Source organism: Vicugna pacos, chromosome 15 (assembly GCF_048564905.1).
Source record: "Vicugna pacos chromosome 15, VicPac4, whole genome shotgun sequence".
NCBI lineage: Eukaryota > Metazoa > Chordata > Mammalia > Artiodactyla > Camelidae > Vicugna > Vicugna pacos.
In genome coordinates, this window is record NC_133001.1 from 38,139,733 (window position 1) to 38,164,078 (window position 24,346).

Here is a 24,346-nt window from a genome sequence, read left to right on the forward strand (position 1 = left end):
GTAATAATTTTGTGCCTTTTTAGTGACGCAAGTTTATATAGGAAATGAGGCATGTCCAGGAACCAACAGGAATTAGGTACAAGGTGGGAACAGTACACGCAGATCTTTACACAGTGTGAAAATACAAAAGTGCTCTGGAGATTCTGCTGTATCTATCCAGTTTTTGCTGATGGACAGAAATTCCATCACACAATTTAGCAATAGGACTTCCAGTTGAAAGCAGAGAAAATATCTGTTGAGGTAAATACTTTTCCCAGCCAGACAGACCACCTGCCTATGAAACAGGGATCCCTTACTTAAGATAAAGTTCACTCTCAGAGGACATGCATATTTCTTCAACATGATAACATGATAAAAGGATTATCAGAGTCAATTCTGCAGCTCCAAGGTTTTTTGTTGTTATTTGTTTGTTTAAAGCCTGTATCTCAGATCAACAGCCAGGAATTAATCTACTGCATCCATTTAATCTTTGATAGAAAAAAAAATGTAGATGTCAGCTTAAAAATGTGTGAACACCTAAGTTTTTCAATATTATTTTAGGAGATAAGGGAACAAAAAATGTTTGCAGTTCAACAGCAATTTTACCCAAGGTGTTCTGCCTGGGACTTCTGCTGAAAGGAGGGTTCTACAGCCGAGTATGACTGAGGAGCACTGTGTATTCCACGTGCATGAGCACACTCACGGCCTCGAGAAGTCCTCTGGCAAGGACTCTTGGTTTCCTCTGTTTATCTTGATGTTCTCCACACAGTTGGCCATGGAACCTTTTTTCACACACCATCTGTAACATCCCTCTGAACTGGTGGTCTGCGGAGCACATTTCGTGAAATGTTGCTCCCCGGGGTCAGCCCTGCAAACTACTATACGGGTCTCTTCGAGGCTACATGTGTTTCAAGCTGGGCCCCACTGCTGCTGTAGCCTCCCCTCACGGCCTGTAACTGTTCCTCCTTAATAAAATAATAATTTAGCATGGGATAGATTCGATCATTGGACTCAAAGGAAGTAAGCCACTGTGGGAACAATTCCCTGCCTTCCAATCTTTCTGTCTTCAGGATTACATGATAAAAGAATGAATGGAGCCCAGAGAACAGTGTGTATTTATTTCTTGACACGTGTCCTACACATGGAAGACGCACATCTCTGCTGGTCTTGGATTTCTGACTACAGTCTATGGACACTTCATTAATTTCTCCTTGAAACATTCATAGTAACACACATCAATCATGAGCTTTCCTCATCACTCGTGATACAACAGGCATCTTCCCATTGAATTTATAGCCCCAGAGATGAAGTCAAAGAACCATTGGAAAATACAATGTGTTAATGACTCACTTCACCACTGTCTTTCCTGAAGAAAAGTGAATAAAATAAACAGACATTTCCTTTTTGAATCCTATCCCAGTGATAGGAACATAGTCAGAGGACACATCAGAAAATGATTCTAAAATGGATGAGAATGGGTCCCAAATTGATTTTTAAACACTAAAATGATGCTCAGGTCAAGATCAAAACTGTTAAAAAGTCTTGCCCCAAATAATGTGCCTATTTAGACTACAAAAAGCAGCAGGAATTCCCAGAGGACGCCTAGGACAGCAAAATAACACCTCAAATCAATAAAACCTATCAATTTCCTATTGGTCACTGACTTTTTTAACATTTTTTTATTGAGTTATAGTCATTTTATAATGTTGTATCAAATGACTATTTTAAATATGATTCAGCATCACATTAAGCAACCTCCTCCCAGTTTCTGAGATTAAATCACTAAATACAGCAGAGCATTGTGATGAATGTGACAGGCTAGAATTTTATACATTTTAAGGGTTCTGAAAAATTTAACTGTCAAGTCAGGTTGACTCTAGTCTTAGTTCACATCTATTGATTTCCCAAATACATAGCAAGAACAAAGGATTCTAAGTTTCATTCTTTTACCCACATTACTTTCATAATATTGCTTATTTCCTCCTAGAAAGAAGTAAACATCACAGCAAGCAATTCCCTATGATAATGGAAATAAAGGGAACTTTAGAGACAGCATTGGAACTGGAGTGGATGCTGCACAAACCAAGAAGTCAGAAGAATTTGCTGAAGGAAGGGAAAAGCACTGAAAAGCTCTCAAATGAAAACATCAATGGATATTATCACTTCACTCGCCACAGTTCTGAATGTTAAACAATGGTACTGGTCACATGCTGTTGAGTGAAAGAAGCCAGACACAAAACAGCACACATTGGATAATGTTAAAGTTCATAAAAAGACAACTCATCTATGCTTATGAGTTAGGACAGTGATTAGTTCTGAAAAAGAGGGAGAAAGTAAAAACTGGGAAAAGACAAAGGGCAGATGCTGGGGTGCAAGTGATCTTCTGATGTCTTGACTTGAGTAATAATAACTACACAGTTATAGTCACTTTGTAATATTCACTGAGCTAATTCCCTATGATTTGTGCATTGTTTTTTGTGCATTGTTCTATACATAGGTTATACTTCAACAAAAAGTGTATTTAAATACATAGCAAATTATATAATTTCTAATATTATCAAACTTTTTTCACCAATACTTTTTCGATATGGCCTCTTACAGTTAGATGTAAAGTGACTTCACAGTAATACAAATAAAGATTGTTTACTTCCTTTTTTCTCAAGCAAAATCCATTTATACATGCTAAGTCAGTATAAACCATCAAGGTGTTACAGACTCATTTTTAAAACAGCCCCAAATCTCACCTCTCCTTGTATTCAAGCCCTGGTCTATGTGACGTTGCAGCTCCCTCCCATTAAGAAGTAGAGTCTAACACCATACACAAAAATAAACTCAAATGGCTTAAAGACTTAAACATAAGACAAGATACCATAAATCTAGAAACGAATACAGGCAAAACATTCTCTGATACAAATGTAGCAATATTCTCCTAGGGCTGTCTATCAATGCAATAGAAATAAAAACAAAAACAAACAAATGGGACCTAGTTAAACTTATAAGCTTATGCACAGCTTAGAGGAAACTCTAAACATAACAAGAAGACAACCTATAGAATAGGAGAAAATATTTGCAAATGAAGGGACTGACAAGGGCTTAATTTCCAGAATATATAAACACCTCATATAACTTAATAACAAAACAAAACAAAACATAAAAAACATAACCCAATCAAAAAATGAGCAGAAGATCTAAACAAACATTTCTACAATGAAGACGTACAAATGGCCAACAGGCACATGAAAAACACCAGTCAGAATGGCCATCATTAACAAGTTCACAAACAATAAATGCTGGAAAGGGTGTGGAGAAAAGGGAATCCTCCTACCCTACAGGTGAGAATGCAGCTTGGTGCATCCATTATGGAAAATAGCATGCAGATTCTTTTAAAAACTAAAAACAGACTTACAATATGATCCAGCAATCTCATTTCTGGGCATACATCTGGAGGAAACTAATTTGACAAGATACATGCACCCCAATGTTCACAGCAGCACTATTTACAATAGCCAAGACATGGAAGCAACCTAAATGTCCATCGACAGATGAGTAGATAAAGAAGTTGTGTGTGTGTGTGTGTGTGTGTGTGTGTGCGCGCGCGCGTGTAAAATGGAATACTATTCTGTGGTGTAAAAGAATAAAACAATGCCATTTGCAGCATGGATGGACCTAGATACTATCATAACAAGTGAAGCAAGACAGAGAAAGACAAATATCACATAATATTATTTATATGTGGAATCTAAGAAAATGACACAAATGAACTTATTCACAAAACAGAAACAGACTCACAGACATAGCAAACCAACTTAATAGTTACCAGGAGGGAAAGAGGTGGGGAGGGATAAACTAGGACTCAGGATCTGAAGATATGATTGTATACAAAATAGATCAACAACAAGGTCCTACTGTACATCACAGGGAACTATATTCAATATTGCATAATAGCCTATAATGGAAAAGAATATGAAAAGGAATATATATGTATAACTGAATCACGATGTTGTGCAGCAGAAATGAACAACACTGTAAACTGACTATACTTCAATTAAAAAAAAAAGGTGTGTATGCAATAATGACCAAAAAGGAAATCTATTAAATTAGAAAAGAGACACTCATCAAGTTGTTCTTAGTCCAGTAATACCATAAGGAGGAAAGTCTTACATAAATAAAATCAACAGTAATTGGAAGCAGAGGAGCAGGTGGCCCAGCTAGTTCCACCTCAGGAGGAAGTCTGGGGGAAAGTTGGTAAGGACATAAGATCACTAGAGGAAGAACTTAGGTCAGATACAAAAGGGCCAAACTGGGACTGCGTGCTGGAGAACTGTGGAAACTCAGACCATTTATGTCACCTGCTGTGCCAAGATCGTTTTCACTAAAGACGGATTTATGACTATGAACATCGTTTCCCTTGTTCATTGTTACCATCACTGTAAGAAGGCTGGAAACAGGCTCGGTGGGCTTTGAGAAAGAGGGCAAGGTGAGGACGGAGGGAGGATGGGAAAGGGGGAAAAGGGAGGGAGAGTACACAGCTCTCCCTACAGTCGTCCCTTGGTAACCCAGGGGGCTTGGTTCCAGGACCACCTCTCCCCCACTCCCCGAAGATACCATGGATGCTCAACTCCCTCAAATAAAATGGCACAGCACAGTCTGCCTTCCCTATTGCAGAAGTGGAACCTGCAGATACAGAAGGCTGACTATAGCAACTTGAAGACATTTATATTAGCTCCATGAAAATTTCTTCTCACTCCAAAACCTTTGAAGCAAACCAGAAATGTCAACAGACTAACATACATCACTTTTCCATCTACTTAAAATAAAACATTGCAAGAAGCTGACACTCACGAGGCCCTAGGCACTGTACCAAACAAATTTCAAATTCAGCACGGTCCCCCACCCCAGCTCAAAACGCCTTTACGGTCTCATCCACCTTCACCTGTGGTTCTCACCCAGCACAAGCACGGCCATGTTCTGCCACGCCCCCGTCTTAGTTTCTTCCAGCCTTAGTGACCTCCCCACCCCATTAGCATCTTCCCCAAACTGCAGTTATTTGAAGGTAAATCTACTTCTACACGGCAAACTCAGAAGAGACAAGTAAAACCATTAAGAGTTAGTTCTAGTAAGACAGTAAATATTAAAAATAACCATCTTGCTCACAGCCGTATTCAATATAAAATACCATATACCAAATAAAATTCAATATAAAATACCTCAGTGGAAAATTCAGTTCAAATGCAGAGCCTACACGAGGAACAACATACTATTTAACTATTTTGTGTCAAATTTGTAAAGAAAAGGAAAAAGGAAGGAGAGGAGGGACCCAGTCCCTGGGCTCTCTACCTCTAGTGGGAAGTACATCCTCTCTGAAACGTAAAGTAGAATGAACTCTGCAGGATGAATTGGGAACCAGTCATTTCTCTTCTAAACATAATCACAGAGTCACATGAAGGTTTATGTTCAAGAGTGCCCCCCCTAACAGCGTTTTACTTATAAAGGAAAGATAGAAACTAACCTGAAAATCCAACTTGAGGGGAGATGGATAAATGAATTATCCCATATCCATTAACTGGGATTCTCTGTCAGCATTAGATTAATTTTTAGAAGATTATTTTAGAAGATTATTTAATAATACATGTTACCTATTAAGTATAAAGACAGTTTTCACACCTATCTTTACAGTCTCATCCACCTCCACCTGTGGGTCTCACCCAGCAAATATAATCTCAAATTTCTATATATGTAACTGGTAGGAAATACAGTAAAATATATCAATTTGGTAATTTATGTTTTTTATACATTTCTCTCATTTCCAAACTTTAAATAAGTGTGAATTATTTTTATAAATAGGAAAGAATGTGATTTTTAAAAGAACATGTCTTTAAATGTCATCTGTGATTTTCTGATGAAATAGGAACTTTCTCTCCTATGACACTGAATAGTGTTTCATTCATTTCTTACAGTACATGCTGCCTTCATGTTTTAATTAGATGTGAGAACAGTGATCTTCATAAGGGTAGGAACTGAGTTACCAAACTGTTTTTTCTGAGTACCCTCACTTAAACTGTCATTAAATATCTGTAAAGTGAGTGAAGGATGAATGGCACATGGTGAAAAAATTTATGTGGATGGGCTGCTTAATTACAATGGATAAAAAGAGTGGGTAACAGTTAATTACATAACATGAAGTTTTCTGAAAAGCTTTTCAATATCCTCAAACAAAAATAATGTATTATATATAAAATACCACACTCTAATATTGATTTCTGAAATTATAAAAAACCTCAATCCTGATATGGACACTTTTTTTTTTTAAGTAGCACAGTAAGATCATGCTTTGGCATTTACCCTTGTTCCAAACATACTGCAATTATAAATTACAAAAGATTAAAAAAAAAAAGCGATCAACATCTCAGTTGGTATAGAAATACATGGTAGCAGGTGGGCCACTGAACCTCTGGGTCTGCAGTCTAGAGAGGCAGCCAAGAGTTCAGCAACTGAGGGTAACAAACTAAATGTATCTATGCAAAAACACCTCTCCCTCAGCAACCGGAATTTGGCTAAACATCTCATCATGCTTAAAAAGGTAAATGAATGAATACATTAAAAAGTGAAACAAGGCTGGAGGGTTTGGCTCAGTGGCTGAGTCTGTGCCTAGCATGCATAAGGTTCCAGGTTCAATCCCCAGTACCTTCATTAAAAATATCCACATACATACATACAAACCTAATTACTCCCCCCTTAAAAAATTTTTTTTAAATGAAACAAGAACAGGTTAGTTATAAAAAAAAATAATTAGAAATCTTAGAAATGAAAAACAGTCTTAGAATGAAAAGTGTAAGAGACGGCATCAGGTCTGGGTAAGCATAGTAGAACAGCAATTAGAAGACTGGAAGATGGAACTGAGATATTCATGTGTAAGGCAACAAAAAATGACAGGAGGATTAAAGCACAAATAGAGAGGCTCTAACACTTGTCTAAAAGGAGCTTCCCCTGAAGAGGATGGTGAAGAAGCAATATTTGAAGAGGTAATAGCTGATCATTTTTCAAAGTTGAGGAACGACCTGAGTCTTCAGATGGACAATGCACTCTGTCCACTGAGTGAAATCAAGACAGACCCAAATACAGATGTATCACAGTGAAACTACAAAACACAAAGAGCTCAGAGATGATCTCAAAAGAGAGAGGTCATCTACAGAGGTATCAAAAAGAAGTCAGAAAGACATTGGTATAACGTAATCAAGAGTATTGTTGGAAAATAACTGTCAACCTAGAATAGTACACCTGACTGGTCTCATTATAGAATGTGCTCCAAATAAAGATACTTTCAGACAGATACATACTTAGCAGTGATCCTCATTTAAAGAACCTTTAAAAGATGAGATCTCAAAATACAGATTAGAAAATAAAAACACAGGATACCCTGTTCATGTGAAATTCAAAATTGGGGGGGGTTACTTATTTATTTTTAGAAGAGGTACTGGGGACTGAAGTCAGGACCTTGTGTATGCTAAGCATGCACTACTCTACCACTTGAGCTAGAACCTCCCCCTGTGAAATTCAAATTTAATGAACACTTTAATATATGTCCCCAATTATTTGCTGTTTATCTGAAATTCAAATGTAACTGCATTTTATCTGGCAATCCCACCATGAAAAAAAACATGAACCCAGAAAGCAAGCAGAGGATACAAGAGACAATGCTGGGTGCAAAAACTGATAAAATGTCAGTAAATTCATTTCACTATTAACTGTATGAAAAAAAAAAACCCCTCAATTTCCATTAACTATATTTTGAAAATAACTCTACAATGATAATTCTTATCTAAGCCACAAATCCATTTTCTTTTCTAAATGCAGGAAGTTGTCATTAAGGGCCTTTGGACATCTCTGTGTTAAAAGAAATGGAAATCCACTGTTTTCCCAGCATGAATCACAAAGCCTGTTTATTGTAAATGGCTCAAGCAATTAATTATAAGAGACTTGTCTTCAAGTGATGAATCACTTCATCTCACCCTACCTGTCCGTTTTAACCCAGCACTATGCCACAGGCCATGTTCTTACCCCCAGCCAAGCAGGTTTTCTGGAGTCTCACCTGCACTGCCTAGTCCCTTCAAAGTACTCAAAGACCAGTATTTCTCCATGTGCTCACCACACTGCAGTCACCAGAAATTTTTGGATAATCATTAGGAGGTCTGAAATGGAAACTACAGTTCAGGCAAGCTCTTCATAACCAAAAAGTCCCACGATAGCTTCCTTATGTGGATTAATCAAGATTGGTGAGTTTCATTTAATGACAGAGATATGGCCCTGAAAAATAAAATCTCCATTTCCTCTTCTATGGTCCAAATAAAATTCAGTTTCAGATGCACTTTGGGGTGCTTTCTGTCAAAAGGGAGTCTGGCAGTGAGAGTTGTGGTCCTGAGCATGACTGTGTCTTAGTGTATCTGCTCTATAAATTTATTTTATTAAGGCAAAACAACCAGTGTCACAAAATGATGCCAAAAGAGAGTTATGTGGACAGCTCTTTCATATCTGCTTTAACGGGCTCATCTGGAGTCAGCTGAAATTCAGCTAGTTGGGCGAGTGAACAAAGCAAATTGCATCCTGCTGATTCGGACTGATTTAATTACACTAAATCCAAAGGGCAGGACCAATGTCTTACTCATCATTCAACACATATCCTCAGTCTGCAGCTCAGCAGTCCCTGCCAATTAATGTGTGTGGATTATTCAGTATTTTTAAAGATTTCAAGATTATTTATGAAAAAGGAATATACAAACACTGGATTCTAAAAGCATAGACATCTTCTAACTATGTATTTTGGCACTGCCTACAGCACCTTGGCACATGCTAAAAATATAGAAAACAGTAGGTTGATTTTATACCTATCAACTAATGAAAGAAGTAAATTTGTTTTAACCATATCAAAAGAGATAATGCCTCTTTTTAAAAGCCACTTTTTAAACTGAAGTATAGTCGATTTACAATGTTGGGTTAATTTTTGATACTTTCTTTTAATAAAAGATTTCACTAAATAGATTGGTCCCAAAATATTTTCACGACCAAATTCTAGTGTTAAAACTTAGATTTACACCTAATTTCATTTTTATTTTTTTTCAGATTTACACCTAATTTTAAAGAACTCATTCATGCCATGGCAATGTTATGAGCGTGTGAGAGTACTCAAAATGCAGGGAAGCCGTGTGAAAGTAGGAGTTCCTGTTATCATTTCCATGCGGTATTACTTCATTTAATTCCAGTTCTACATCAAACCTTTAGCATAATAATCAAATGACAAATAACTGCTCTAGCTCCACCAGGAAATTTAATTGTATTGTTTGTTATGATAAATGAAGCAAATTACAACAATCCCATAATGTTGAGCATAGTGAGGGCAGGTTTTAGAGCTCCATGTGTGTATATGTAATAAATCATTCCTTTGAAAAGATAATTGCAGCACCGCTAGAGAGGAGGGGAGGAAAAAAACCCCAACTTGGAGGGCAATTATGTGAAAGCTCCTCAAATTAACTTTGCACAGTTGGTTCTTTGTTACGAGTACCCATTATGGAAAGTTGTTTCAGGACATTAATTCACTTAGTTGAAGGAAATAATGTAATTCTAGTTACTAATCACTTTAATTTTAAATGTGCTTTGTAAACTGAGAAGACATTAAACTCTAAGAACAATGTGGAACGCACAAGTAATTAGATGGTTAATGGGCTCCTTTTGAAAAACTTCAGCATAACATCAGAACGCTTCAAGGCTCTAGGAAAAACCAAGGTTATGTGTAATGTGAGAAAGTTCTATCCAGTTTTAGGGGCCAGTAATATGACAAAGGGAGTGAAATTAAGCCCTTTTCTCAAAAGCAATTTTAACAGATTATGATGAATGAAATCAGATTATTTTATGAGTCAATATTTTCTGTAGTGTAATTTAGCAGTGCCTTCTTGAGGCACCAAGAAATGGAATTTTCTGTGATACTTCACTCCAGAATCCATGCCAAAAAGTACAACACTGTTTTGCAAATATCCTCCTGAGACAAACCTAAGCCAGGGTTTAGAGATACTGAGCATCAGTGCAACTGACTGAGGCGGAACCATTTGTATGCTCAGTATGAACAAAACTTGCCAAGGGTCACTCCATTCCAGCCATGTCAGAAGAAGGAAAATGCAAAAAAACTCGAGGAATTATTTAAAGGATTATTTAAAAATTATTTAAAGAATTCTCCATTTTATTTTGCTAAATGAAATAGCAAATGATTACTTGCAATTTTTCACTTCCATGGTGGTGTTTTTATGAATACAGACTGTTAGAACCTTGAACCAGCCAGAAGAAGGAATATATTAGATAATCATCCTTTCTTATTAAATAAAACCAAATTAATTGCTTTCACTTCTGCTAGTTCTCACAACAGATGGCATATCTTCTGTTCTCATGAGCTAGTATCTACATTAGTAATACTTCACAGACATACACAAAATTGGTAAAGGAAGCCATGCTGCACACAGAGACAGAGGAGGTGTAGGACTTCAATCCTGCCCGGCCCTCTTAATTATCTGTGTGACTTTAGCAAAGTTACTTACTTTCTCAGTTTGTAATGGCAATTAAAAATGTCCAAATCCCACCCTACCCCCAAAATATGTATATGCATCATCATTTGACATTCAGAGAAATTAGGAGCACCTGACATTCTAGAGTGTATCTAACATTAGCCATGCAGGATTAGAATGGTAAAGAGTAAGGGTCCGCCTCTCTCTATAGCTTAATGGAGCAAGCAGATATGCCCGATCACAGGGACACTTCAGGAAACTACATGTCTGGGATCTAAAACTTGTGTGACAGACCACACATACAGCGATTTCTCTCTCCTCACGCACAACCTCTATCCCAGATGACAGAGAAACACTGGCAGCAGAGAACAGGAAAGTCCCTACAGAGTCATATAACAGGATAGCACAGGACAGAAGTTCTAGAAGTTTCCTGGAGCATCCCTATTCAGGATCTGCTGGATCACCTCTAAGTGCTGAAGGCTCAGTACTTCCTCAGGTGTTTCACTAGCGTCAGGCAAGTGTATTCCACAGAAAAGCTTTGCTGGTTGTTGTTATAAATATGCCTCCTTATAACTCCATCCTACTGACTTTGGCTTTTGAAGCAACTCATAAAAGTCTTGTTTCGTCACACAGTTGATCATTTATTTAAAGACATGTTTATAAGGCAGCTATTACTTCTCCTTGGTCTGCACTTCTCCAAGCTAAACATCCTCCTGTTTCCAGGCCCTTCCCAGGCCTGGCTGATCTTATCAACCAAAAGACAATGAACACCAAGTACTCAAACACCAAAAACCCAAACCCCAAATTCAGCCTGACTGGCACAGTACAAGGTCATTACGGCCAATGCCCTGCTCATTCTGTTTCTACTAATGCATCCTAACAATGAGTTAGAGCTTTTCGTATAGATTTTTACCCAACATTGGTGAAACAACTTGGTTCACAAGGTAGAATATATAACATTTAGCCATCAATTCATTCTTCCATCCATTTAATTCAAACTTCCATCCACATAATATGATCTTCCAATGGTATCATAAATTCTACTGATTCTTGCATAATGTTGCAAGAACTACTCCCACATACCTAGCGCTACTACAGGTTTGCAGATATTTCTCAAAAAGCATCTTGGACACCCTCTCCTTGAGCAGTTAATTCTAACTTTGCCATCACACTCTCATCTACGATTTGAAGGCAAAACTTTTTAAAGAATGGTATGCCCACGTGCATTTAAAAGAAGATTCCTTTTAAGTCAGCAAAAGCTCTACAAATCATACTAGTTACATGGATGCAGTACGGAAGAAACAACTTACTTGAAAAAATTCTTAGGCAATTAACATATTCCTTTGACATGAGCCATTTTAATAGGGATTAATCTCTATCTGTTAATGTCACCTTAATCTACTCTATCCTATGAATACATAGAGAGCCTCAGACCACAAGTCAGAGGACATGTGCTGTGTTCTCGACATGGATTTTCATTCAATAACACTCTTGGAGGCTCTTTCTCTGCTTACTTCAGTGTACACATATTTCCAAGTTAGTAACACCACCACCTTCATCCTAGACATGTACAGGGAAATTAGGAGCATTAATTGGACACCTCTCAAAGTAACTGAAACAAAATTTGATACCATATACGGGTACTAAGCTAGGCATTGGTAAACGTGAGTTACAACCTCAGCTCTGTTTAGCCACTGGGAAGTCATTCAGCCAGTCTGGGCTTGGATGTTCTTATTTGTAAAGAAGAGACACTGAACTAGATGATCTCTGAAGATCATCTCCTGTATGTTTCAATATATTCTGAACAAGAGCACTCAGGTACCTTTAATTACATAGTTTTACATTATTGACTAAGACATGTGTGTCTATTCTAATATCTGAGATTTCAAGGTAGCCAGCAACATTCTGATGAGGAAAAAAGGGAACTCTGCTGCCCAATCGTATGCTGGTAAAGAGGTGGTACTTCTAGGTACATGTATGTGCTCATGTGTGCACACAACCATGTGTGGATTTGAGGTGACTAGCATGGAGCCCACAGGGAGCTCCAGAATGTAATCCTATCTTCCATGGATTGCATCACCAATAGAAGGCAACAGGTTTCATAAAGGTTAAATAGTGGTGAAGCAATTCAAGCAACCATACATTAAACTTCTATTTCCTAAAGGAGTGAGCAGGTGGTGGTTCACTGTGTGACCATCACATGCTGGGCTAATGAGCAAAACGGGGCAAACAACTCAGCTTTCTAAAAAGCAAAGCTGTTGAGCTCATATACCCACGAATTCAGTTAAGCTTACCTTGACAAAAGGTGTTGTTAACCCGCTTATAACCTTGTAGGCATTCCATCATTTGGCTATATCCGTGATAAGCTGTCAAGAAGAAAGAATTCTGTTACACACTCGGTTTAAGTTCCTACAACCCTAAATGGCTATATGCAATGACCAAAGCCACATAAAGCATCAGTGACCTTACTCATTTCTAAGATACCAAGCCAATGTCTATCAATTTCTTCTACATTTTCCTTGTTTTTCAGTATACTTCATATTTTGTAAGATAAAAATCCCAATTAGTTGTAACTCTTGATTAATTCAACGAATCATAAAATTGTTCTATATTTTGCTCAAATTAGTGATTATTTATATCACAAAAAAAAACAATTCCCCTCCAATGATTAACTACAGGCAGCTGAATTTTCTTCTAACAGACAGGGTGACTATACATCATGGTCTGCCTGGGACAATCTATGGTCATAATCTGTTGTTCCAGCAAAGTTCCTTAATAACACTCCATTTCACTCCCAAAAGGGTTCCAGTTGAGACAACAAATTATACGCTCGCCTCAATTACAGGCTCACATACTCCAGTTAAGAGCAATTATTCTTCCTACCATAAGGCTGGAAAGAACAGAAGGTGATGAGCGGAAGCTGGGAGATGTAAGGGCTGCTGTGATCAGCTGTACGGTTCACCACTGAGAAAACTCACCCACAATACAAATGATGCGGTCACCAATTTATCATTTAAAAAAATTTTTGTAGGATCAAAAGTCCTAGTCAAATTTTGACTTCCTAAAGTGACACCTGATAGACTTCTTGGCGTAAGTCCTGGGACCAAGTTGACCACATCTTGACTCTGCCTATCAATAGCTCTGCAACCTTGAGAAACAAGGTTTCAAATGGAATCCTGCACCTTGAGAATGCTCCGATCTACCACACAGCTCAGGGTTGCTGTGCAGCGTCAAGATCATTTAGGCAAAATGCCTACTGTAGTGTTTGACAAACACAAGCACTCACTAAGTGACATACATCACTGTTTCCTGAAGTAAGGTGTTCTTTTATTAAGATAATGAGTAACAGAAGATGGACGGTAATGAAAACAGGAGGGAGGGTTAGACCACGGAAAAGACCTGAACAAGAAGTAAAAAAAGAAAGTTGCAAGTAACAAGGAAATTTTCTTTTGGAAAATACAATTATCTTGCCCCTAACACATGTTTTTTATTCTCTCTGCTCATCAACAGGGTGTTTACCAGTGACGTTCCTCTCCTCATTTACTTCCTTCTCTGCCATACTTCCCTTGTGGGAAAATGGCTAAAGTGAGGGGTCTGGGAATGGTGGGTTAAAGAAAGAGAGGTTGGTACATGGGGAGTCGCCCATGCAGCCCTTGGCCACATGAGTAGTCTTGTCCCATGTAACAAGGACACTCTGTATGTAGCAGGTGACCTACAGAGATTGTGGGATCTCTGTCTGAAATGTTCAAAGGCAAAGAGAGATCATATCTTGTTTAAAAATTAACAGTCATCTACTCCAAGTCAGGAAGCCAGACCAGATGATCTCTTAAAGTTCCTCCATTTAGGATTTGATGTTAATTCTTTCTAAAAACTTTTAAAGGACAAGCGACTTGTTCACACTAAGTACATTTTTAACAGATTACAGACTATTTAATGAAATCATCTGCAGATTTAAAATTAAGTTTTCACAGTAAGAACTGATCAACAATGAAAGGCCTTTCTGTATACGGCTAAACAAAAACTTCAAACATTAAATAAAAGCCACTTGAAAACGAAAGTTTGAACTACTTTGAGTTAAAAAAAAAAAAAAGGCAAGGAACACAAAACTCCAGCTTATAAAGCCAAGGAAAGTCTGCTTTCTTCCAAAATGAGTCTGATTTAGACAGTAGTACCAACCAAGGAAAGGAAAGTTTTTTAAATGACACAGGAAGTATGTGACCCTGAGTGTGTGTCATAGGATGGCACAAATGCAGTAAATGTCAAGATGTTAATAGTTCACTTCATTAGAATTAATCTCTTCAATTTTACACATTAAATGAACCAACATATGAATATATTTTCACCAACGTCTAGTAAAAGGGATAGCAACTTTGTACTTTCACGTTTGAGTTGAAATTACCAACATTAAAACACAGAGCTAACAGAACCACATAAAACAGTGAATTTATCCCCAAATGATATAATTCTAGATAAAAATGACAAAAGGTCAAGAGTAAAAGTTAGAGATTAAAAAACAAAAACAAAACAAAAAACGTTAACATTTATGGTTCCCTTTACTCCTGATTTCTGTCCCTGTTTGCAACTTTGGGATTTGGAAATAAGAGGAAAGAGAAGCAGCAAATAAGCAAAAGATACACAGAGAAGGGGAGAAATGGAAAAGAAAAATAAGAGATAAAATGGAAAAAGTATTAGAGAACATAAATGTAGCCTCAAAACCAAGTCGTAAGAATTAGACTCTTCAAGCCCTTAGACTTAGCTGTGGGAAACACATATCCTTCAGAATATTCCTAAAGACAAACTTAACCAAAACAGGAAGGGTAGACATTTTTAAAAAGGCAATGATTTTTCAACATTTTAGATACAGACTCGTTTCATGATCCGTAAGTCTCAACAGCAAGTGACAGAGCTGGGAGTCAAACTCAGGTCTACCTAACTCCAAACTCCATGCTCTTGAAATCATATCTAATGTCTCCCAGATGTCCCTTTGGTCAGGCAGCCACAATAATTTTAGGCAAGTGGATATTTCAGTGAGGAGGGACCATCACACTCAACCCACTGGGGGGGAAATCCACATTGCCAATCACTATTGAATCTTGTACAAAGTCCATTGGGGACACTGTCTCAGTACTGAATGTCCTTATTTATGTGGCTTTTTCCGCCTAAATGAAGAATTCATTAATTATCAGAAACTTTAGTAGGTATTTCCAAAAGCTGTTTCTCCACAAGAAGATAGGAGCAATTATTAACAAAATAAGTGAAATTAACTTTAGACAATGAAAGATTTAGAGAACATGTAAGTTTGTGAGACAAGGAAGTCCAAATTAGAGACACTTATTTAACACAAATTATGATGATGATGGAAGAATAGTATATGAGACAGACTTATGGGAGTGGTGATTCCAAGATGGCAGATTCTAGGTTGAACAGTATTTTTTAAAAGGCAGTTGAGACTATCAATCAAATCAATAGAAGTTTAAAGAAGGGTAAAATAAAAAATATCCAACTGAAGCAAATGAGAAATTCCTTGCAGCACAAACTATAAAAAACAGCTATAAAAATCTTCAATTAAATAAAGCAAAAGGTGATAGAAAAAACTATTACTTGCTTTCTTAGGAAAAATGTGATGTATAAGAGGGAAAAAAGTCAACATAAAACAAATTACTTCTGTATTTCAAAAAAATATTAGGAATCAGTTATCCAGCGTTCACACTATATTCAGAAATTTGGGGGAAAGTCATAGAAAGATGTAAATCTAGGCTTCTTCACATCAACAGGTTCTCAAAAGCAGATTTTATAGACTAATCAATGCATATGGGTGTCGACAGAGTTTCATGTCATGAAAAGTGGGATAATTGAACAGTAGCGAGTAAGAGGAAAAGGGGAAAGCACTGTCCTGGTGATTAAAAATTTCTCTTTCACACATCAGCAATCATTCATTTCTCCATTTTAGCTTTTCTTTCAGTGAAGTCTAAAAACCTACAAGAGAAGTGGTGGACATTAATAAAAACTTAATTTAAGTAATGTAACATAAGAAATAATGGCACTGACTTGTTCCAGGGTTTGAAGCATTTAATTATCACTTTAGAAGAGATCTTATTTTTCTTTCCCCTGAGGAAATACAGCCTATTTTAACACACTGCCTCTGAAAAGACTTTTTCAAAAATAAGTCATCCAACTGGACAAGGCAACTGATAGCTATGTCTATTAAAAAACAGAATCAATATGAAAGCTTTCTCAGACTTGCAAGGTTTCTGGAAATGCAAATTATCACACTAAATTCTACAATTCTGAGTGATTTCTTTGAAAGTCTAATGTTGTTTCACCATTAAAAGTCACCATAAGGAAACAGAGGCGCAACAGTAACCTGCAAAGGAATGATGGAACAACACTTACTCGGCTTCTTGGGGCATTTCTGGCATTTGTGGAAGCCCCAGGAGGTGCCCACGGTTCCACAGCAGTCCTCTTGCTTTGAAAGGCCAGGGAGCGCCTTGCCACACTGCAATGATGAGGTGTGAAATACGAAGGTTAATTGAATGCAGGATGCCCAGCTCCAGAGCACTGCTGTGCTTCACCGTCACATTATAAAAGAGTTCCTTTGCTATGGTCACAGAGCTGGGACGGGGATGTGGAGTGGCTCTGAAACCTTGGAACAAAACACCAGGACATAATCAATAGGACACTAAAATGAACAAGCATATTTCCAAGAGCTCCTGGGCATTCTGAGCATTTTCAGAAAACCTGTCACTGTTCAGAGCACTGCATAAAACTGAACTTTTCAAAGTCATTTTTTTTCCTTATTAAGAACCTCAAAACTTAAGAGAGAAGTTAAACTCTTTGAGTTTCAGCTGTCTGTTGAACTCTCTGCTGTGGACCCTCAGGGAACAGAGCTGTAAGGGAGAGGTGAGGACAGAGACCTTGAGAACGTGGCACAGATCCCATCTACAAGAGGTCTCTGTCCTTCTGCCACACCAAGACCTGGGCCGGACACCAGCAGGGCCGAGCCAGGTCAGCTCTGTGAGACAAAGGCTCCAGGCATCCAAGCAGCCTGACCCAGGGAAGGCAGCCCAGCTCGGAAGGTGATGGCAGGTTTAAGTCAGGCCAGCAGGCAGAAGGGCCAGGCTTCAAGGCCACCTGAGCAACATGAGTTGACCAATGGAAAGATCCATCTCGACTCCTTGTCAATCAAGGTCAGAAGAGGCTGGGAGGCAGGGGTCTCAAGTGAGAGCAGCTCCGTGAGGCTGGGAAGGCTCTAGGAAAACATACTGCTCTGGGTACCGATTTTGAGGCTGGTTGTGCAGGGAGGGCCACTTGGCTCTTCATCCCTTCTGTGCAGGCTAAGCCCACGTCCCACATCTAAGGGGGTCCCTCTGCCTCAATCTCTACAAGATTCTCAAACGGTTTCCAGAGCCATCTTTCCAAAGACAAATCTGATCACAGTACCCTACTGACTGAAAAGTTTCAGTCACCCTCTGCCATCTGAAGACTGCCAACTCCCCAGCATGACACGTAAGGCCCTGCCTGTTCTCACCTTAGACCAGCTTTCTTCCCCATCTCCTCGGCCTCTGCACCCATCCTTCAGGCACATCAAAGGACTCCTTATTTTCTGTACCCCAACCGTCTTTCCAAAAAGCGGTTTCTCCTCTCTGGAATGTCCTTCCTTCTTCCTTTGCCTGGAGAAACTTTCTTTATCCTGTAAGCCGCAGCCCTGGAGAACCCTCACTGGAAAGCCTCCTGTCGCCTCAATTTCAGCTCCTTCCTCCAACCAGCCTCCCTCCAGGGCACTCTCTAAACAGTTCCGCTGCCTCCGCTATGTGTTCTAATTAAATCCAGATGCATCTTACTCATCTGTATAACCCAATCCACAGGACACATGGCAAATGACTGCTCAATAAGTCTTGAGGGAAGGAAGGCACACACAAGCGGAGGAACTAAGGAACAAACCAACGAGCTGCAGTCCATCCAAGGATGCAGCGGTTCTGTGGAAAACCATGGAAATGAGCACACTCGCCCGGACTAGTGAGCAGAGCACAGCGGCAGAAAGCTGGGGCAGGTGGTGACTCCTGGAAGGGCAGCGGAAAGTAGACGCCAGTCACCAGGCAGGCCTCCAGGGACAGCCCTGCTTTCCCGCTGGGTCCGCCCATGCAGGATTCCGAATGAGGCTCTATGTGACTCCATGTCCGAATTGTAAAACAAAACCAGAGAAGGCCCAGCACAGTTAATGAAGTTTTAGTTACATCTAGCTCTGAAGTCCTTGGGTTTTTGTGGTTTTTTATGATTTCGACAGGATGTCATACGCTCTCCCCAAATCGTCCATGATGAGCAGGGGGGAGAGGAGAGGGGGAAGGGGGAGGGAGAGGGAACTCATGTACGAAATAGAGAACCCGAGGCAAGAAAAGCACATGCTGGCTGGGTTCAGGAAGTTCCCAGACTCCTCCAGCTTAGTCACAGAAGGCTGAAATCTGAAATAGGAAGCATGGAAGAAGGAACACCGCTCCAGGCATCAGACTGGAAACAAAATAATTATGTTAAGAACGCAGTAGTCTCCACCATTGCCATCTGCTGCCAGAGCGTGCTTCCAGTGTGTTCCCAGGTTTAGCACCAGATTTATGTCAGATACCAGCTTGTTTCCGGGTTTAGCAGTCAGGTTTACATAAGACACCGGTGCACATCCCATGTAGACCAGTCTCCTCCCATACTCTCTAGGTTCTTCTATAATCAAGCAAAACTCTCGACACGTGCCATTTTTATATGCTCCAAATTTTAGTAGCAGTTAAAATCCAATTTTCACCTCAGATTCCTAGGATGTTTTATTTGGGAGGGCAAAAATAAATCATTTCTCCCGACCAGGCCTCAGAAAAGGTACAAGGTTTTCATTACAGGATTCAGGCCGCTTTATCCCATGGCTTTGTTTTCGCAGGTCCACAGCCAAAAGCAGCACAAGCCATCCAAATCGATTAAATAAATGGCAGTGTAGGTGGTACCATGACACTGTGTGTTCTCAAAACCGGGTCTGCACAGTGTGAGTAAAGACTGCACGGGATGAAGTCAGGCTTCTAACAAGGCACGAGGTTTCATGTTTGTCCCTTTAGTTATTTAACTATGCAGACTTCAATGTGTAGCCAGGAACTCCATCTCAGACATCTTTGTGGCCATACCCAGGGCTCTCACATAATAGACCATTCACCACCACTAGGTCTTGTCTGTCTAAGCCTGTCTCTCATTTCAAAGCATATCTTACAAGAAATCCAGGAGAAATGTGTTAAATTTATAACCCCATATTTAGCTATTTCAGGTCAGAGAGAAGTATCTGTCCTGTCCATCGAGCAACGTGATACAGCTCCTCAAAGCGCACACAATCTGGGGCTGCAGGCTAGGGGACACTATGACCCCACCTGCGGGTGCTAGAATTCCAGCAGATGCATGGCCCACCTAGGGCAGTCCAAACAGAACAGTGAGGGTTCTGGTAATCAGGTCCTGTGAATGTCAAGTGAAGAAAGCAGAGACAGGAAGATGACGTGCAGCCATGATGGCAGAGTGCAGGTGTGTTAAACAAACTCATTGCCTGAAGTTAGTTGCATGACTAAAGGCTGCAAATCCAGGAAGAGAGGCTCCAACTCGTTAAGCAGGAGACTTTTCAACAGTTAAGACTCCTCAACAATGCAAGAGGCTGACATCTTCGTTGGGAATGAAGGCTGGAGGACCATCTCTCATCAAGTCCAGGATATGAAGCAGGTAAGTCGTATGGTTTCCGCCACATCTGGGGTGCTATACGCTGACAGGCTGCAGTACTTGATTTAGGAAACGCAAATTACTACACACTAGAGGCAACCTCAGGTACTTCTGTTGCTCTCAAGTCTGTAACAGAACTGTGTCTGGGCAGATGCACTCCTACCCATCTCCTGTGTCTTACCTCCTCCCTTCTATCAGCATCTCCAGAGATGCTTACCCCAGCCTGAGCCTCTTCCTAAAGGACTTCTGCAAACTAAATTAAAAAAACAGAAAATCAAATAGAGCTATTCGCAGCCCCAGTCATCATGATCCTTAGAAGACTGGGTGCATGGAAATAACTCACTGACAGTTCCCATCTTCATGTCTATATTAGCACTATACATCAGAAGGTAAGACTACTTAAAAATCATCACAATTACTCCATGAATGTCAATGGTTTGACTTTCACAGCACACAATTATTCCAAGCCACGGTATGAAAATCTTTAATTGTTCAACATTGTGAAGAAATTAACAGACTGCAAGACAACGTACTTTTCTAAATCTTGACTTGATTGAGAATACTTATCTGTGGACTTATCTACAATACTGACTTGCAAAAACTCACTTTTGAAATACCGTACCCCTTTCCTGATACTCAAAATAAAGCTGTGATCACAGCTGGTTTTAGAACTCCCTACAAATACAGGAGCTGAAATGTTCAGTCTTACATGTATCAAGGCTTACAATTTTTGTCAATTCAAGACTCATGGGAGTTGCTCCAGAGATGAACAGTAACTTGAAGAGGGGATAAACATGGGAGCATGGTTTCAAGTGATTCAATTTTCATGCCTTAAAATTACAGGTACCTATAAATATCTTCATTTCAAGCATGTTTGCTGCACTGGGCAGTGGATCTTTCACAAGGAAGCTCCAGCCTTGGGGAAAAGAAAGCAGCAATGGATGGGAATCATTAGACGGGGTCTAAACCCCGGCTCTCGCTGATGAGCAGGGAAATGCTTCACCCATCACTCAGCCTTACTAGATAGAAATGAGACAATAGGACAGCAATCCCAACTTCCAAGGACAGTGGTGAGATCAAATGATGCACATCCAAGCACGGCTGACCCTACTCCAGCAGCTCTGGTGTGGGGACTAGAAGACGGCAGTCTTTGGGGCCGTGTGTTACAGCAGGACAGAGTGTCGGGTACACAGAGCATGGGCTGGTTCTGCACCGTCCTCCTTGGAGGACAACCTATCAAGTGTCCTACTGCTGGCCCGTTTGTTAGGCTCTCAGGATACTTTTAATCAAAGAGTTCAGATAGTTCACCAGTAAAAGGGCCACTTCATAAAGATGGTGACCATGTCAAGGACCTACTACTTAAGACATTTAAAAATGGTAACATTGAAACACTCTTACATATTATCCTTATCACATGTTGGGAACTCATTTTATTTTGTTATCAGGAACCATTATAAAACAAAGTATGAAATACTCTGAGTTTGAATAGAGAACATTTTCTCAAAGAGATTAAGGCACTGGAATGAAATAAATAAAACTTAAAATGTTACAATGATGCAGGTTTTTTTAAATGCTCCTGGAGATTGCACTGAAGTGAAACTTGAAAGAGAGAGGCTCATTCACTGCAGCTCCTTCTTATAAGAGTGTACAGGGCTGTGTTCAGGAAACAGCTGAACAAGGCAGTGACTCAACGGCTGGACTAGGGAGAGACATTCCCAAGGCATGGAGAAGCTTTTGCTAAGCCCAAGACCTAACACCCACTGGAAGGGACCCCAGGGTGGGGCTGGGGGAAGGACAGAGGAAGGCAGGCCAAATACAAAGGAACAGAGAGCGGGTGGGGAAGGAGAGCGAGGTGGAGCTACACCATGGACAATTCTCCCATTTTGGGATTCAATTTGTAGTCAGGTATCAAAATTAATCAGGAGTCAGGGAAACGGAAGTGTCCGTTTCCTCTCCCAGACCAAAAACGTTTTGGATTGCTTTGGATGAAGTATCTGGCATCTTTACAGTTATGTAGCAAACGTGGAAACAGTGATCAAAAAGAGAAGAGTAGGAAAAGATGATGCCTTTTTATAAAAGTGTCTTATTCTACACCTGATACTTTCCCTCAAAAGAGAGAGAGAGTTATCAGGATAGAATACATCATTCATGGGTAAAAAAGGGAAGAAATTATAATTAAGGTCAACATGATCAGTAATCAGAGGACCAAAATATGAAACTGGACAATACAGCCCACTGGCTGTACTTCTCAAACAACTAGCAGAAGGGAGATTTGAAGTCCACCGCTAATGATCTGTCCCCCCAGTAAATGCTGCCCCCAACAAGAGACACCCTAACACAGAGCAAACTCCCAGGCATCTCTATGTTTGGCAGAGTCAGGGCTTTGTGGAACTGACCTTTCCACACAATCATACTCCCTGTGGGCCCAGTGAAGAGTGGTGTAACGATGACCTGCAACTGAGTAAATGATAAGAGCTCAGCTTCTGAAGTTGGACCAACACAGGTCCAGATCCTCACTTTTCCCATCACCACCTACATGACCACGGGCAAAACTCTCAACCTCTCTCTGCCTATTCCCTCTATAACATGGAACTAAAAATGTGCACTTTCACAGCGCTCTCAAGAAAGCAGACAATACATGGAGACAGATTCTCTATGAGACAACCGCATGGCCAGCATACCCTCAGGCTCACAATTAACGTCAGACTTCTTCCTCTGGGCCCTTCACTTAAAAACCTGGGCTTAGTTAACAAATGAGCATGCAGTCTAACAGTTACTGGATATACGATGTACCAGATTCAACTTACAGAGAAGAGATACTTAAAAATAAGTAACTTAGATCTAGACATTTAAAAGAAAAAAAAGAAAAAGAAGTTTCTTCTGTATAGCACAGGGAATCATGTTCAATATCCTGTAATATCTTTAATGGAAAAAAATTTTAAATGAATGTATGTATGTATATGCATGACTGGGACATTGTGCTGTACACCAGAGATTGACACATTATAATTGACTGTACTTCAGTAAAAAAAAAAAAAAAAAAAGATAATAAAATAAAAAACAAAAAGATACTCTTACAATTTTGCTAAAAATGTTCAAGTTTTCAAAAAAGTGCTCTGACTAGTTAAAAAGGAAGATCAGGGAGTAAATGCCATGCAGAGTTTGTGATTAATTGAATTTCATTTTAATTCTACTCAATAAGGACAACATGGTATCAGTGAATTACTATAAACCAATTATTATCAATCAATTACTACCCATGTTCAAGTAGCAGGCAGATTCCACTTTCGAGACATCAAAATCCTTCTTGTCACGTGCCATGTCTTGGTACCAGAGGACCAAGACCAGGAAGTCAAAACAATGAAGCCTGCTCTGCATCTATTCCCAAGCATCCATGGCTCAATCACAAAACACTGAGGAACACAGAACTCCCCAAGACGGGTCCCAGAGAACACACCTCTTCTCATGTTCAGCGAGTATTATGGACTGAATGTTGGTGTGTCCCTCCATGCAAATTGACATGTGGAAGTCCTGATCTCTAATGGGATGATATTAGGAGGCAAGGTCTTTGGGAGGTCATGAGGGTGGGGCCCACGTGATAGGATTAGTGTCCTTACAAGGAGAAGACGACACACTAGAGCACTTTCTGCCTCTGCCATATGAAGGCAGTGAGAAGGTGGCCATCTGCAAACCAGGAAGAGAGCCCTCCCAGGGACTGACTCTCTCAGCATCTTCATCTTGGACTGTCCATCTCCAGAACTGTGAGAAAATTAATACTGGTTATTTAAGCCACCCAGACATGGTATTTTGTTCTGACAGCCAAAGCTGACTTCTACAGACAGCAATGGTTTCTGGTGGGCATCTCCATGCCCAGAAGAGACAGCCTAAGAACCAGGATTGAACAGTACAAATACTGGAACAGGAACCAGAAAGCCTCAGTTGTAGTCCTTACCTACCATAAACTCAACATAAGGCATGAAGCAACTTAATTTCTCTCTGGCCTTCAGTTTCCTCACCGATACAATTCTGATGACAGACTAACTGCTAATATTCACTGATGTGCCAAAATTTTACAATTTTATGAAGACTCT

At 39.6% G+C, this 24,346-nt stretch overlaps 1 protein-coding gene across 9 annotated transcripts in view; it reads right to left on the bottom strand.

Moving 5' to 3' along the window:
• The window catches only part of LTBP1 (latent transforming growth factor beta binding protein 1), a 371,985-nt gene that overhangs the window by 133,824 nt on the left and 213,815 nt on the right, over nucleotides 1-24,346 (bottom strand). For all 9 annotated transcript variants that reach the window (XM_072937938.1, XM_072937939.1, XM_072937941.1 and 6 more), the window contains 2 exons: nucleotides 16,920-17,022; nucleotides 12,821-12,892 (listed from right to left, as the gene is read on the bottom strand). In XM_072937938.1, coding sequence (XP_072794039.1) covers nucleotides 12,821-12,892; nucleotides 16,920-17,022 — 175 coding nt within the window. The remainder of the gene's footprint in view (nucleotides 1-12,820; nucleotides 12,893-16,919; nucleotides 17,023-24,346) is intronic.